The 15,860-nt window shown below is 41.3% G+C and overlaps 1 protein-coding gene across 1 annotated transcript in view; it reads left to right on the top strand.

Annotated features, from left to right (window-relative positions):
* The window catches only part of PELI2 (pellino E3 ubiquitin protein ligase family member 2), a 183,800-nt gene that overhangs the window by 47,525 nt on the left and 120,415 nt on the right, over positions 1-15,860 (top strand). The window contains exon 2 of the mRNA XM_059373271.1: positions 3,337-3,466. Within this exon, the coding sequence (XP_059229254.1) occupies positions 3,337-3,466 (130 nt within the window). The remainder of the gene's footprint in view (positions 1-3,336; positions 3,467-15,860) is intronic.

A 15,860-nucleotide genomic window follows, 5' to 3' on the forward strand; every position in this document is an offset into this window, starting at 1 on the left:
ACTACTGGGACCAGTTACCATCGGCGTGGTGGTTCAAGACCACAGAATGGATTCTCACGGTTCTGGAGGCCTCCAGCCTGGAACCACAGTGCTGCCAAGGTCATGCTGTCTCGGGGGGCTCTGAGGGGCGGGGTCCTTGCTTGTCTCTTCCTGCTTCTGGAGGCTCCAGGCATTCCTTGGTTCACGATTGTCTGTTTGTAGTTTCTGCATCTCTGTTCACATGGTCCTGTGTGTCTCTTACAAAGATGCTTGTTACTGGATTTAGGGCCCTCCAGTAACCTAGGATGATCTCATCTCCTTGGTTTTAACTACATCTGCAAAGACCCTTTTCCCAAAGGATCCGGGACATGGATCCATCTATTTGGGGGACACCATTCAACCCACTACACTTGCCTGTGGTTCTGACCATCTTGACTCCAGGCTGCCAGTCGTCCGGCACCCTGCTGCCCCAGCCACTACCTTATGTCCAGTCGTGTTAGTCCTTTGCTTATATCTTACTGCTCCCCATTCTTCCAAAGAGCCACGCCCTCATGGAGCACCAGGCTCTCATTGTCACCTTACCCTCCACCGCTCTTCCATGGGCCTTGATGCTCTCACAGTACTGAATTACCCACACTCCTTGCCTTTGTACGTACTGTTGCCCTGCATTCCCATTTAGTCCGGTTCCTGTTTCTAGACCATTCACACACTGCCTCTTCCACGAAGCTCTCCCTGATGCCTCTTCCCACATGCTTTGTGCACTAATCCCATCTTGTTGCAGATCTTATCACACTTGTTCTTATACCTTTCTCTGCTCTTAGGTGGAGAGATCTGAAGACCGAAGCCGATATTCATCACTGTAGCTCTAGGACTTGGCATTTTCAATACTGAACGGCCATGTAGCTTCACCTAATTAGAAACTTGTCTCATCATAACACTGGTTTTTCCACCATCACCTTAATTATTTCTGGTACGATTGTTCCCCTATCATCATTTATCTGTATTGAGTGAGTAGGTAATCTGTCTGTAGACTGGCATAGTGCTGGCTTAACGCACAGCATCTGCTTCTATGCTCAGGTCTTTTTAAATGCTTCTGTAGAAGTTAAGGTGATCCTAGTTTTTGTGCCCCTCACTCCCTTTATAGTAGAGAGGACTTGGGGGTTGTAGGTAGCAGAGGCCAACTTGAGCTAGCCGAAACGAAAGATGTCATGAACAAGGGTCGGCGAACAACGGGCCCAACACAAGCCCTGAAGATCCTCTGTCTCTGGTCACTGCTCTCTGTTCGTCTGCTTCATTCCTCACTTCGCTGCCACTGCGTCACGTGACCGGTCGGGACATCCCCGCGGCTGGTGCACTTACATCGGACAGCTCTGGCCATCCACAGACCCTGGCTGGCTTTCTTTCTGTGCCAATTTTGAGTTTTCCACAATGAGCATGTCCTTGGCCAGTGTGTGCAGATGTCCACCCCCAGCCATTCAGCTACAGTGCGGTGGGGAGTGTGCTGACTGGGCCACTTCTCTCAGCCATGGTGCCTCACACACCTGAGGCCATTAAGAGATGGGTTCCTGAGAGGGTGTGCAGACGTGAGGGATCCCTAAAAGCATCCGACACCCTCTTGCTGTGTTAGATCTCAGCCAGCAGCGTGTAGTTGGAAGATGGGTCAGGGAGCTAGGGAGACCGGAGAGGCACAGGAAATGCTTCCAGATCTTGTCCCTTTGCCTCTGGGCCTCAGTGGGGAACACCATTCCTCTAAACTGTTGGGAGTCCTAACTTTAATTCATTTACATATGTTTCTCTTAATACAGAATGTTCATCTTGATTTAAGTGATCTGGAAATACAATAAAACAGAGTGGGTTTACGTTGGTGGTTTACTCCCAGATAGATTCATTATAGTAGCAATCACAAATCTGTGTAAGAAAATCGTGCATGTTTTGATCTTGCCTCACAAAGATGAGACTCCCAATAAATCATCTCTGTATTCTAGAGACACTTTTCTGTAGCTGATGTTCCTTTGTGATGGAAATGGAAACAGATTAAAAACACAGCAGGAATCACTTCAAGTGATAATTTAAGTCCATGGTCAAACTATAGCTACCAAATTATAAAACAAATTCTTTGTTTCCACTTTTATTGAGGAAAGTGCCCTCCTGGCCACCTTGTCCTGGGCATGGCTCAACTGGAGGCAAAGGCAAGACTTCCAAGTTGAACTTCTCTAGATAAGGGGGTGGAGAACAGTCCTGTCAGCTGGGCAACTGGAGACACTGGTCAGAGCATACACATACAGGGACCCATTAAAGCCAGAGTCAGAAATAGAATTGGAAAAAGAAATATGAAGTGTAGTCCTGCATTTCATTTATTTTTTATTTATTTTTTAAAAGATTTTATTTATTTGACAGAGATCACAAGTAGGAGAGAGGCAGACAGAGAGAGATGGGGGGAAGCAGGCTCCTTTCTGAGCAGAGAGCTCAACTCAGTCCCAGGACCCTGAGATCATGACCTGAGCCTAGGCAGAGGCTCAACCCACTGAGCCACTCAGATGTCCCCTGCATTTCTTTTAAATATGGATATTAGCTTAAGGTATTAATGTGGAGAATCTGCATAAAAATGTTGTTTTTCAGATGACTTTTTAAGTTGTTGGACAGTTTGGACTAAGATTCCTTCCCACCCCCCACTCCCACACACACTTCTGGGCCTCTTTATGGACAGCCTTCTTGTGAAGTCCTATTTTATGTTTAATTTTCACAAGGTGTTTTTGCTCACCTGACAGTTTAAAAGTTCAAATAGAAATGAGAGTGAATGTGGAGAGTTTAGAACTTTTAAGACTGCAAGTAACTAAATTTGGTTTTCTTACACATAAAGATCCTAAAGACATTAACATGATTTGGGAGTGAGAGATGAGGTTTAATTAGTATGCTATTTTCTAACTAGTTCATTTAAAAATATTTCTTGAGTGTTTCTCTGGGGTCCATTAGAACAACACTTGCTAAATTGAGCCGGCTCTAATACAGCCTCTGCAGAATTCTCATTTGCTTATTTATACTGTCTCTTTCCAAAAAGATTTGAAGAGTCTCACTTTATAGGATAGGAAACCTATAATTACTTTGTACATCACTCTTAAATTAAGTTTCTAGAAGTGATTTGAATTTCATTACAGCTGAAGTCTCCTTTGCAGCCCGTTCCTTCTGTGGGGTGTTTAGTGGGCGATTTTTTTCTTTTTCTTTTTTTTCTTTTCTTTCCTTTTCTTTTTTTTTTTTTTAAATTTTTGTGACCATCCCTGTCTTTTCTCTTATTCCATCTTTTTGTCTTAAAACTTTAAAAAAACCTACAAATAAATGAACTTTGGTTTTTGTTTATAGGTACAATGGTGCTTTACCTAATGGAGACCGAGGCCGGAGGAAAAGCAGATTTGCTCTCTATAAGCGGCCAAAAGCGAATGGAGTCAAACCCAGCACGGTCCACGTGATATCCACGCCGCAGGCATCCAAGGTAGGTGGCTCCTGCAGTATTGGGAAGGTCTTGGTGGGTGGTGACTCATGGTTGCGTCTTGTCTTGGCTGAGTTTTTTTGTTTTGTTTTGTCCCATTTGCTTTTCTTTTTTCTTTTGGTGGGACAGTTTCTCAGTCATGGAGGCCAGAAAGTTTGTTGTTGGGAAGGGCTGTCCTGTGCTTTGTATGTGAGCCACATCCCTGGCTTTGACCCACTAGATTCCCACCCCTAATTGCCACTGCTGTTGGGACAACCAAACAGGTCTCCAAACATGCCACATGGCCCCTGAGTGGTAGTCGGCAAATGGCCTCCCACCCCACCCGCTGCCATGGTGGACCGCTCATTGCTTGGGATATAGTGGGATCAACATATGTCAATTTAGAATAGTTGTAGTTGAAGGGTAAGTGATGTTCTGTATCCTAAAGAGTTTTTGCAGTAAGTCTTAGTAAAACCTCATTAAGATTTGTTATTTTCCTTCTATTTATTGAGTAGTCGTTTTCACATAATCTGCATCTACGTGGAATTGAATTTGGGTGATTACTAGAAAGACTGGAAGCAAACAGCTAAGTTGTGTAAGAAATGTACTATATCTCCTCTCATAGGTTTGAAACATATAAAATGTTAATTTTTAAGACTACTTTATTTTCTACTATGGAAATAGGGAGAAACCTGAGATCCATTCTGGTTGATATGTTCCATCTAACTTAGATAGGAAAACTTTCTAATTAAGTAAATTATTTAACTTGTAACATAGTTCCCTTTTCTATAAAAATTATATCCCCCTGAAATATTTCATGTGGTGCATTGGCTGTACATGTTTATCATAATGGGTTTGAACCATCTGGAACAAATAAGACTTGATTCCCATTTTTACTGAAAATCCATAGTTCAAAGGGAAATGAATAGCTTCAGGGAAGCATGTGTGGTATTTATGCTCTGTCCTAGAAACTGATCACCTTGGTTAATGTTTTTATTTTTTAAAAAAAGCTGCTGTTGTTGTTTCTGAAGCTGTGCCATGGAAAAAATTTCCTAGAATGTACCAGTTAAGATTATCTTGTATTAATGAGGGAATGGTTAGATCCAAAAATATCAAACACCAAGGAAACAGGAAAGATTAATATTTAGCAGCCAAGGTTTTGGCTAGAGAAAGGGAAATAAAGTTAAGTTCTAGGAAGGGAAGGACGTTGGATAAGGAAAACAAAGGAAATGAGCTTTACAAAGATTCTGAGAAAAGGGGAAGTGAAGTAACAGTCTTGGGAGGTTAAGGAAGTAGGAGAAATATTATAGTCGAAAAATATTTGGAGGATGCGAAGACAAAAGTGTTTAAGCATGTGATCAGTGCCAAAATGTTCTGATGCTGTAGACCCGGTCCTCATATTTGCCCGTGGATTGGCCTCGTCTTCCCTTCCTCTCGCTCTGTACCTTTATTTTCCTTAAGCTTAGATTTGATATTGATACAGTGGCTTCAGATATTTAAGAACATTTTTATAGAAATCTTTGAGTCCTCAGGCTTCGCGTTGTGATAAAACATGAAATACAGCTGGAATTTGAAATAGATCTTCCGGTAGCCACTCTCAAGATCAGTGGCTTTTCCCTTGTTTTTTTTACCCCCCTCCATCGACTCCAATTTTAGCTTTTTATAAAACTTTAACCTTTTATAGCTAGATTTTACCTAACATTTAAATAACTCTAAAACTTTTGGTCTCCATCTGTGTTTATGGTCTCCATTACTAGGAGTAGGGAAATTGGTCTTTGGTCTTGTAACCTGGGAAAAACCTATATTCTCGGGGCCTCGGTTTCCTCCTCTACAAAATGAATGAGTTGGCTGTGGACAGGAGCTATGCTGAATCCAGCAAGATACTTTGGTTATAAGCAACGCATGATTCTGGCTTGGGGGAAGAAAACCAAAAGGGGGAAATGGAGAAATTATTAAAGGCTAGAGGGCAGGAACAGCTCAGAGAGAACCAGACTATCAACAGGGGTTAATGTGGACATTCTTGAAAGGTGTTGGGAAGTGACTTGGCTCCAACTACCTTTCTGTCCCCTTTGAGATTTTTAATTGTGAGGAAAGGGACACTGCTAGGCCTGGCGGGGGTCAGCCAGCAGGGGTCAGGGCTGAGGGAGAGGAGTAGACCAGACACACTTACTGTGAGTGGATCAGCTCGTCCTTACTGCCTCGCCCTTCTGCATCTTACTCCTCCTGGTACCATGTGCATGGAGGGGCTCACGCGCAGGATTCCATCCCCCCTGAGCCCAGCCCCTTGGTCCTCACTCCTTCTGTTCCCACCCCTGATCAGCTGTGCCCTGCTCCCCCGGCTGCCACCTGCTCTGTTGACCCCTACTCAAAGTCTCTTAGACATTTAACCTTTCCTTCAAATGTTCCTCCTCCTGCCTCACCTGAACTGAATGTTGATTTTTTTTTTTCCCCACCAATAGTCTTTTTTCCTCTTCTCCTTCTCCCCCCCATCTTTCCAGTTTATGGAACTAGAAATGATTTCATTGTGTTTCCCTTTCAGTCTGTTCTTAATCCCTACATTATTGACATAAGTTGCCTCTTCCTCTGTGTCTCTGGGCCTCACCCACCTGCAGGCATCTTGTGCATATTTCGGTGACTGTGTACTTGGGCCCCTCTGTTTGCCCTAACTTGTGTTTTTAAACCATACATTGGCATCCTTGCTTGGGTGATAATTTGTTAACTCATCTAGTTTGACTCTCCCTTCACTTTTCCCACTTATATGGTGTAACTTAGAGTCCACTGTCACTTGAAAGTGACCATACTCTCCAGTAGATTCTACTTGTGTACGCACAGCTTTCTTGTTGAAAGACCTCCAGCCCTTCAGCCTGTCCTCGGCTCGGTTGTTAGCCCACTTGGGTTTTGCAGTCATGCGTTGACTTCACCCTGGACTCCCTTTCTCTGGTACCTGTGGGCACCCTTCTTCGTGAGTCTCTGCCTCTGGACCCGTCCCAGGGCCTGCTGGCCTGTTTTTACTTCTTTCTTGCACATCCCATTTCCTGTCAGAATGCCAGGGCATGTGGTATACTTGGCAAAAGCCGTTGGGCCTGCATCAGCCGTGGTTTGTCTGCTCTGAAATGTCTCGTTCTGCAGTACGGGTAATGAAAGGGTCCTCTTTGATTTTGACTTGCAGACAGGAGACCTAGAACGGCAGGTGTGGTTACCATGGTTAATCAGAAGGCCAAGTGCTGACATCCTGTGTTTCTTCTGTCTGCCCCACCACCTGGGGGCACACCAAGGTGTACCCCCTTGTGAATAGTAATGGTTGCTGGAAAATGGGGCCTCTTATTAGTCTTCGTGCATGCCCCTATTCACGCAAAGTCCTGTGTGGATGGCAAGGACGTGCTTGTTGGGCAATCTCGTTCGTATAATCTCTCCTCGTGTGTATATTTACTCTTGAGAGAGTAATACTCAGCTATTTCATTTCTTATGTAATTATTTAAAGAAAACCTAAAGTAAAACCTTGTTCTACTTCTGGCAGTTCTGTTACATGGGCATAGGGCGTTTAGCAATTTATTCACCGTTCGTCTATTCATGTACTTACGCAGCACGTTTTTGTGGCCCAGCGTGCGCTAGGATTAGTTCTGCTGCGATGTGCAGACCTTGTCTGCATGGAGCGAATTGTCTAGTGAGGAGGCACACATGCTTAGCTGCGTGTTGTGCAGGGCAGGAAATGATGACAGAGCTGTGAGAACAGGAGTAGGGCTTGGATGGGGTGGACAGGGCAGGACCTCTGAGGGCACGGGAGCTTCGAGGCGAGGGCTCAGGAGGAGTTAGCCAGGAGAGCAGAGCGATCTGGAACAGAGATTTGGGTTTTTTCTAAAAGGAAACATTGGAGGGTATTAAGTAGAGGACATGGCCTCATCAGACTGAGAATTTAAGTCCTTTTTTGTTTGGTCATTTCCTTTTAAGGCTGTGGGGCAACTGGTTTGCTCCTGACCAGTAAATAGGCCAGTGGTGGCGATGGTGACTATTTTGGTAGCACCATGGTTTAAATTTAGCCACGTCGCGAAGGAAAACTCTTGATCATCGTGTTCCCTTGTAGGCTGTGCTTTATTGAAATTTCCTTTTTTGGGCATTTTTATTTTTCAAAAGTGATGGACTATCCCTTTGTTCCAGTTGGCATATTTCAGAATGGAAAATTTCTGTGCTCTTGGAGTGACCATTGAGCAAGAAGTCAGAACCATTTCAAGTGACCATTGCAGCCAGGACCGTTCTTGAGCTGTTGGTGCTGCGACGGCTCTCCTGGTTGATACTGACACTCTTCTGTAGCAGTGAATGATATGGTAGTAACTCAGACGTGCTGATACAAACTGCAACGTAAACTCATTATTTCAAGCTAATTTTGTAGGCTGTAGCGGGGTCTGCTTTTGAAGCATTGTCTGTCTGTCCAGCCTGGGTCTTGGTGCAGTGGGAAGCCTGTCTCTGCTGCATGGTCATTCTGAAGCTGCAACCTTCTGTGCTTGAGGAATCCCCTGTTTATCATTATCCTCAGACTGTTCAATGCAGCTTTTAAATAGTTGTCTTGTTGTTGTTGTTGTTGTTTTACTTATAGAATGGAATCTATCTTGATGATTTTGACAAAATATAAACCCAAACAACCTAACTTTATGCCTCAAGGAGCTAGAAATGGGAGCAACAGACTAAGCCTGGAGGTAGGAGAAGGGAGGAAATAACAAAGGTCAGAGCAGGAGCTGATGGAGAGGAAAAAAGACATTAGAGAAGAGCAACGGAACTAAGAGCTGGTTTTTTGAAAATACAATGATGAATCTTTAGACTCACCAAGAAAACAGGACTCAAAATTAGACATTACAGTTGCTGCCACAGAAATAAGAAAGATCATACGAGATTACAGTGAACCATCCTATGCCAACAAATTGATCAATGCAGAAGAAATGGATAAATTCCTAGAAACATACAACCTACTGCGTCATGAGGAAATAGAAAATCTCGACAGACCAATTACTAATAAGGAGGTTATTTAGGGGTTTGACTGCTAATTAAAAGTACAGGACCAGAAGACTTCACTGGTGAAACCTCCCAAACATTTAAATAAGAAGTAATAGGAGTTCTCAAATTCTTCCAAAAATTGGAGAGGGACTACTTTGAAACTTTTTACAAGGCCAACATTACCCTGATACCAAAACCAGATAAGGACACTAGAAGAGAAGAAAATCGCCTGCCATTATCCCTGATTGATTGAATATAGATGTAAAAATTCTTAAAATACCAACAAACCAAATTCAACAGTACAATAAAAGGATCATACACCATGGTCAAGTGGAATTTATTCCTGGGATGCAAGAATGATTCAACATCTGCAAATCAGTGTAATAGACTACATTAACAATATGAGAGTAAGAGTCTTACAATCATCCCAATAGATAAGGAAAAACACCCAAATTCAACATCCATTTATGATTAAAAAATATTGAACAAATTGGGTACAGAAGAAATGTACCTCAACCTAATAAAAGCCATATGTGACAAGCCGACAGCTAATCTCGTAGTCAACGGTAAAAAAAACAAAAGCTTTTTCTCTAAGATCGGGAACAAGACCAGAATGCCCAGTCTGGCCACTTTTGTTTAGTATAGTACTAGAAGTCCTAGGCAGAGTAGTTAGGCAAGAAAAGGAGCTAGTCTTCCAAATTGGGAAGGAATAAGTAACATGGTTTATTTGCAGATGACATAATATTATGTATAGAAAACCCAGAAGACCGCACCAAAAAACTGTTAGACAAATTCAGTAAAGTTGCAAGATAGAAAATCAGTATACAATAATCAGTAACAAACTCAGACATTAAAACAATCTCATTTACAATTGCATCAGAAAGAATAAAATAGGAATAAGTTGAACCAGGGGGGTGAAAGATAGGTCCACTGAAAACTATACGATGTCGATGGAAGGAACTGAAGACACAAATAGATGGAAAGACCATGCTTCCAGCTCATGAGTATAAACAAACATGGATGTCCATTCTGCGCAAAGCGATCTATAGATTCAATGTGATACCTATGAAAATTCCAATGGTATTTTTCAGAGAAGTAGAATAAAGAGCCTGAAAGCATGTGTGGAACCACCCAAAAACCCAAATAGCCAAGCCAGTGTTGAAGCAGAACAACAAAGCTGGAGGCATTATGCTGTCTGATGTCTAACTGTATCACAAACTTAATAGTAATCAAAACAGGATGGTATTGCCATATAAACATACCCTCAGGTCAGTGGAACAGAATAGAGAGCCCAGAAATAACCCACGCATATATGGTCTATTTAATTACAAAGGAGCCCAGAATTATCAAAGGGGGAAAGACAGTCTCTTCAATAAATGGCATTGGAAAAACTGGACAGCCACATGCAAAAGAATGAAACTGGTCCCCTATCTAACACCATAGACAAAACAAAACAGCATAAAGTGGGTCAAAGACTTGAACACAAGACCTTAAACTATAAAACTCCTAGAATAAAATATAGGGAATAAAATCCTTAACATAGGTCTGGCAATGATTGATTTCTTGACACCAAAAGTGAAGGCAACGAAAGCAAAAATAAACAAGTGAAACCACACCAAACTAAAAAGCTTCTGCACAACAAAGGAAATGGTCAACAAGATGAAAAGGCAACTTCAAGAATAGGAGAAATAGGATTTTCAAATCCTATATTTGATAAGGAGTTAATATCCAAAATCTGTGAGGAACTCCTACAACTCAATACCAAAACCGTCTGATTTAAAAATGGGCAGAGGTTCTGAATGGACCCTTTTCCAAAGAAGACCTCCAGATGGCCAACAGGTATGTGAAAAGGTGCTCAGGGACCCTAATGATTAAGGAAATGCAAATCAAAACCACAATGAAACATCATCTCATGCCTGTTAAAATGGATGTCATCAAAAAGACAAGAGAGGTATTGGCAAAGATACGGAGAAAAGGAAATTCTCATGCACTGTTGGTGGGAATGTAAACTGGTGCAGCCACTGTGGGAAACCATATGCAAGGTCCTCAAACTAAACCTGGAACTGCTTTCTGATCTAGCAGTCCCGCTTTGACTATATATCCAAAGGAAATGAAAACTGCATCTCCAAGAGATACCCGCACTCCCATGTTCTTTGTAGCATTCTTTACAGTAGTCAAAGTATGGGATCAACCTAAATGTTTGTAGCAGTTTGAATGAATGGTTTATGAAAATGTGGGGCATAGTTGACCCTTGAACAACGTGGCTGTTAGGAGTACCAACCACCCGCCCCCCACCAGCCAAACAGTTAGAAATTTTCATAAAAGTTTGACTCCCTGTAACTTTACCAATAGCCTACCTTCACTGGAAGCCTTACTGATAAACAGTCATTTAACCCTAGGCTGTATGTTACATGTATTTTATACTGTATTTTTTAATTAACATATAATGTAGTATTTGCCCCAGGGGTACAGGTCTGTGTTAAAAGTAAACTGAGAAAATAGAAGGTTAAGAAAATCCTAAAGAAGAGAAACTACATTTAGAGTACTACCATATGAAAGCAATCTGTGTTAAGTGGACCCACATCGGTCAGACCTCTGTTGAAGGGCCAACTGTGTATGTCTATATAGTGTAATACTGTTTGGCCATGAGAAGAAACCTCCTGACATTTACAAAGACCTAGATGGACCTAGAGGGCATTATGTTAAGTGAAGTAAGTCAGACAGAAAGATAAATACTATCTTTTATATCTGGAATCTAAAAACCTGAAACCCTAGAAACAGACTGGAATGATGGTATCTATCTGGGCCCAAAGGGTTGAGGATAGGGGGAGATGCTGGTCAATGTATACAAACACTTAGAAACCTCCAGTTATCATTTGGATAATGTTTGGCGATCTCATGTACAGCATGCTTATCATTGTTAATAAAACTGTTTTATATACTTGAACGTGAGGAGTAGATCTGAAGTGTTCTCATCACAAAAAAGAAATGGTAATTATATGATATTATGGAGGCACCCACTAGGGATACAGTGGTAGTCATTTCACAGTACAGAAGTGGACCAAGTTAACATACTGTGTGCCTTAAACTTAATGTTATATGTCAAATATATCTCAAAGCTGGAACACCTATAAACCTAAGTTTCAAAAAAAAAGATTGAAATGACTTCCAAAAACACTTTAATCAAAGAGTTTTGTTAAAGCCAAGGAAAAAAGAAAAAAAGGTTACTTCAAATACCAACAACATACTGCATAGTTTAAAATAATTTTCCGATTTAGTATTTATTGAGATTTCAAAAAATAACTCTTATCTGAATGTAGTGTGGCAGTTTAGAGTTATGGTCTGGATTGTTGCAAAACATATTAGATGAGAGAACACCTTCTTGGAAAGCTTGTAAATCAGGGCAGTAAAATTTCAGTCCTTACTGACAAAGCTGCAACCATTTCACATAGAAGTGGTTTAACAATTTACTTAAAATACAATATTCAAGACTTTGAAGATAGCTGATGGTCTTTGATTGCATGGAGCTGGAAGGAACAAAGTCTCGAAATATATTAAACTTTACTGTCACTCAAGAAAAATGGTTCCAGTGAGATGGGCAGCTTGTGGCATTATTGATGCAAACTGAGTTTGGAAATCAAAGACCTGAATATTCACTTTAATAGAAACTGTGAGATGGCATTTAGATGATTAAATACTTAAGAGATTTGGCTTTATTACATTCAATTCTAACCATTCTTATTTCTTTGATTTTAGAAGAAAGAAATTTCAATTATTAAAATAGATAGATTTACTTGACAAATGGGTGGTAGCCTATATAAAACCAAATACAAAAAACCATAGAGAAATGGAGAATACTTGCGAAACAAATTTGAAATACAGCAGAATATTCCGAGAAAAACTATTAAGTTATCCAGCTAACATGAGAATTCTTATTTGATAACAAATCTGAAGAGTATAACTGACTTCCTTTTAATTAATTCATCTTTGGAATTTGATCATGATGCTGGTTTCAAAGCATGTGGATGGAAGGTGAATGAAATTTTATAAAAGTAAGCCAGATAATTGACTAGGACAGTCCAATAAGTGGCTTTCTTGGCTTAGGTGATGATAGAAATACTGAACATAAAAATTGTAATATTGGGGCTAAGAAAATATGGAATGAATGGGTACTTGTTCAACAGAAGGTAGTAGATTTACCAGGAGCAACATTATGTTAAAGGAAAGTCTCTGTAAGACTCCATTTACTCCTTGGCTTTCAGTTAAATGGGGGAAGTTATTGGAAGAGCTTCGTTTGTCATATGAAATCCTAGCTCAGACATTGCTTAGTTGTGACCCTTTACATCAAGTAAAGGATCACACCAGTAATATCTAACAATTAACAGATTACTTGGAAATATATTAGCATGATATGGTGGTTGATTGGTGCTCTGACTTGGATGGCTTGGGAACAGTTTTATACTATCTATAGTTCATACTATTCAGACCATGGAATGTTTCAAATTTTTTACTTTTATACTTACTATAATTCTGATTGTTAAATATTAGCACTCCTGACATGAATAATTTTTATAAATCTGTCTAGGTGATTTTCTCATTTTATGTTTTACATGTTAGGAGTTTTAACATCAAGAATTAGTTATTAACTACTCTATTTCTATATATTTTGGCTAACCAGTACTTGTCTGGTTTTCTAAGGTTTTTGATGGATTTGCCATTGCAAATAGCGTAAGTTTAGTAATTTGTGAGCTGTTCTTTACCCTTTTTTGGTTTAGCTTCGACACAAAGTAAATAGTAGCTTTTCTTATTTAAGTACACTTTTGGGGAGCCTGGGTGGCTCAGTGGGTTAAAGCCTCTGCCTTTGGCCCGGTCATGATCCCAGGTTCCTGGGATCGAGCCCCACATCGGGCTCTCTGCTCGACAGGGAGCCTGCTTCCTCCTCTCTCTCTGCCTGCCTCTCTGCCTACTTGTGATCTCTGTCTGTCAAATAAATAAATAAAATCTTTAAAAAATAACAAAAAAGTACACTTTTCCTTCAAAGCCCTTAAATGTTGACATCTCTCCTGTTGTCTTTAGGCTAGACAGTTTGACTTGTACTGATTGAAGATCTCAAACAGTAATTGTTTATCACCATTTCTCCATTTCAATTTGTGTGAGGCTTTAAGGTAGGTTGTGAGATATTTTATAGAATTCTTAAAACTAAATTTTGAGGTACGGTTCACAGCAAATAATCCCAGAAAGTTGAAGTAGATTTAGAATATCCCATTCGCCATTAACGTAGTTTGGCACTAACATTTTTGTTTTCTCTAATCCTTCTAACATATGTTTTCATTGGTTCAAGCACGAGTAATGAATGGAGTTTCTTGTGTGTGTACAAAATAATCACAAGGTCCTTGCTGCTGTCTTTCCTGTTCATTGATACTTACTCTAAATCTCTGCTCTGCGGAGTGGGCAGAAGAATTACTGTTTCCTCCCCAAAGGTATTTATGTCTTTTATGTACTTATGATATGGTTGGCAGCATAAGGCTCCCCCCTACCAAAGATGCTCATGCCTTATTGTCTGGGACCTGTCAACACATTATCTCACATAGTAGAGGGGACTTTGCAGATGGAGTTGAAGTTGTGGAACTAAACACAGGGGACTTACTTGGGTCCACCCCTACAGTTTACAATAATCTCAAGAGTCCTTAAAAATGGAAGAGGAAGGTGGAAAACTCACAGAAATGTGCAGGAGGAAGAGGCAGGGAAGTTTGAAGCATGAGCAGCACTCCACCTGCCTGTCCTTGCTCTGACGTTGGAGGCAGGGGCCGCCTCTAGAAGCTGAGGACCGCTCTGGCAGGCAGCAGCAAGGAAACAAAGACCTCTGCCCTATGGTCACATGGAACTCAGTTCTGCTAACAGCCTGAATGTCCTTAGAAACCACCTTACCTAGAACCTCAGAGAGGAATACGGCCCCGCTGTCCCCTTGATTTCAGTCTCCCGAGGCTTGGGCAGAGAATGCCTGTGGAGCCTCAGGTCTTCGAGATAACACATCTGTGTTTGGAGCTGCTGCGTTTTGTGATAATTTGTTACAGTAGCATGAGAAAACGTCTGTGTACTATTGTGGGAAATTGAATACAAAATACCTTGTGTTACTGAGCAGCCTTTGACCTTGTACTGGGGGAGATGAAAGGCTGGGGAAGCCATCACAGAACTGGCAGGCAGGAGAAGAGTTTGTGTTTCTTTTCTTTAGTTCTCTTGGATCCTGAGTGTCGGCGCAGCTTGTTGGAAAGCTCGACTCTGGCACTCACTAACTTAATTATCAATGTAAACATCTGCTTTACTGAGATATAATAATTTTACTATTGACTTGATTCACATATCAGTTGGAAAAATCATATTTAATTTGTGTTGTCCTTAAAGCACACTTTAATTAATGAGTTGCTTTTAAGATGTCCGTGTGGGAGAATACTTGTATTTATTCTTACATATGCCATTATGTAGACTTATTTGAATTATGCCTGGTTCACTTACATCCATCCTGTCTTTCCATGGAGGAAGAGCATCTTCTGCCTATAACATTCCTTTTTAAAAACATGGAATGTGAAAGTTGGAAGGAACCTTCTGTCCTCTGACTCCCTTTCACACGCAAGGTACTTGAAGTTTAGAGAAGCCCAGTAAGTAGTCCAAGGTCCCCCAGCCAGATGTGGTGCCCAAGGCCCGAGAATACCAGTCTGTAGCTGCAGGAACCAGGCAGAGTACTCTGAGGGACAGGAACCATGCTGGATATTCTGCTCCTGAGTCTCTTACCTTCCAGGATTGTGGCTTGGAAAGTCCATTTATTTCTGAACTAGGAATGCTGTAATGATGCAATAAATGAATATGGTATTTGTTAGTAAGAGTGGAAGTTGCTTTGGCAACATAAGGATTATCAGCACTGTTAGCACAAGCTGTCCAGTCTGGAATCCAGCTCTCCAGAGGAAGGCTTCTCTGCAAAGGGCACAGCCATGGAGGCTTGCATTTAGGAGCTGGTTTGTTTGAAGTGGTACTTAGAACAGGAAGTAGTAAAAGCAACATCAGAATAAATTCTGTGTGGCTGAAAAGAAGTCCTGACCTTGGAGGGCATGTCCCAGAGGTATCGTGGACTGTCTTCAGTTTGCTGGTGGGCTCTTTTGTTACACCTTTGCCTTTCACATTGAAGTGTGCTGTTGACCTTCTCTTTTGTGAAAAAGTGCTTCAGCCCTTTGAAGTCCCAGGCTGCTGCCTGATGCACGGAGAAACCTACTTGAAAGCCCTTTATTGATCACACCCATGTTGGGGGAGAGGCATGAATACATGGCTTCAGGGAACTTTGGGGTTTTTCTTACCAGAGTTGAGTTAATGGGAGCTTAGTGGAGTCCGGCCTCAGGAGCTCCTGATGAGTAAGCTCATTCAGGCTTCACTCTTTATCCTT

The sequence above is a fragment of the Mustela nigripes genome, chromosome 13 (assembly GCF_022355385.1).
Source record: "Mustela nigripes isolate SB6536 chromosome 13, MUSNIG.SB6536, whole genome shotgun sequence".
NCBI classification, from domain to species: domain Eukaryota; kingdom Metazoa; phylum Chordata; class Mammalia; order Carnivora; family Mustelidae; genus Mustela; species Mustela nigripes.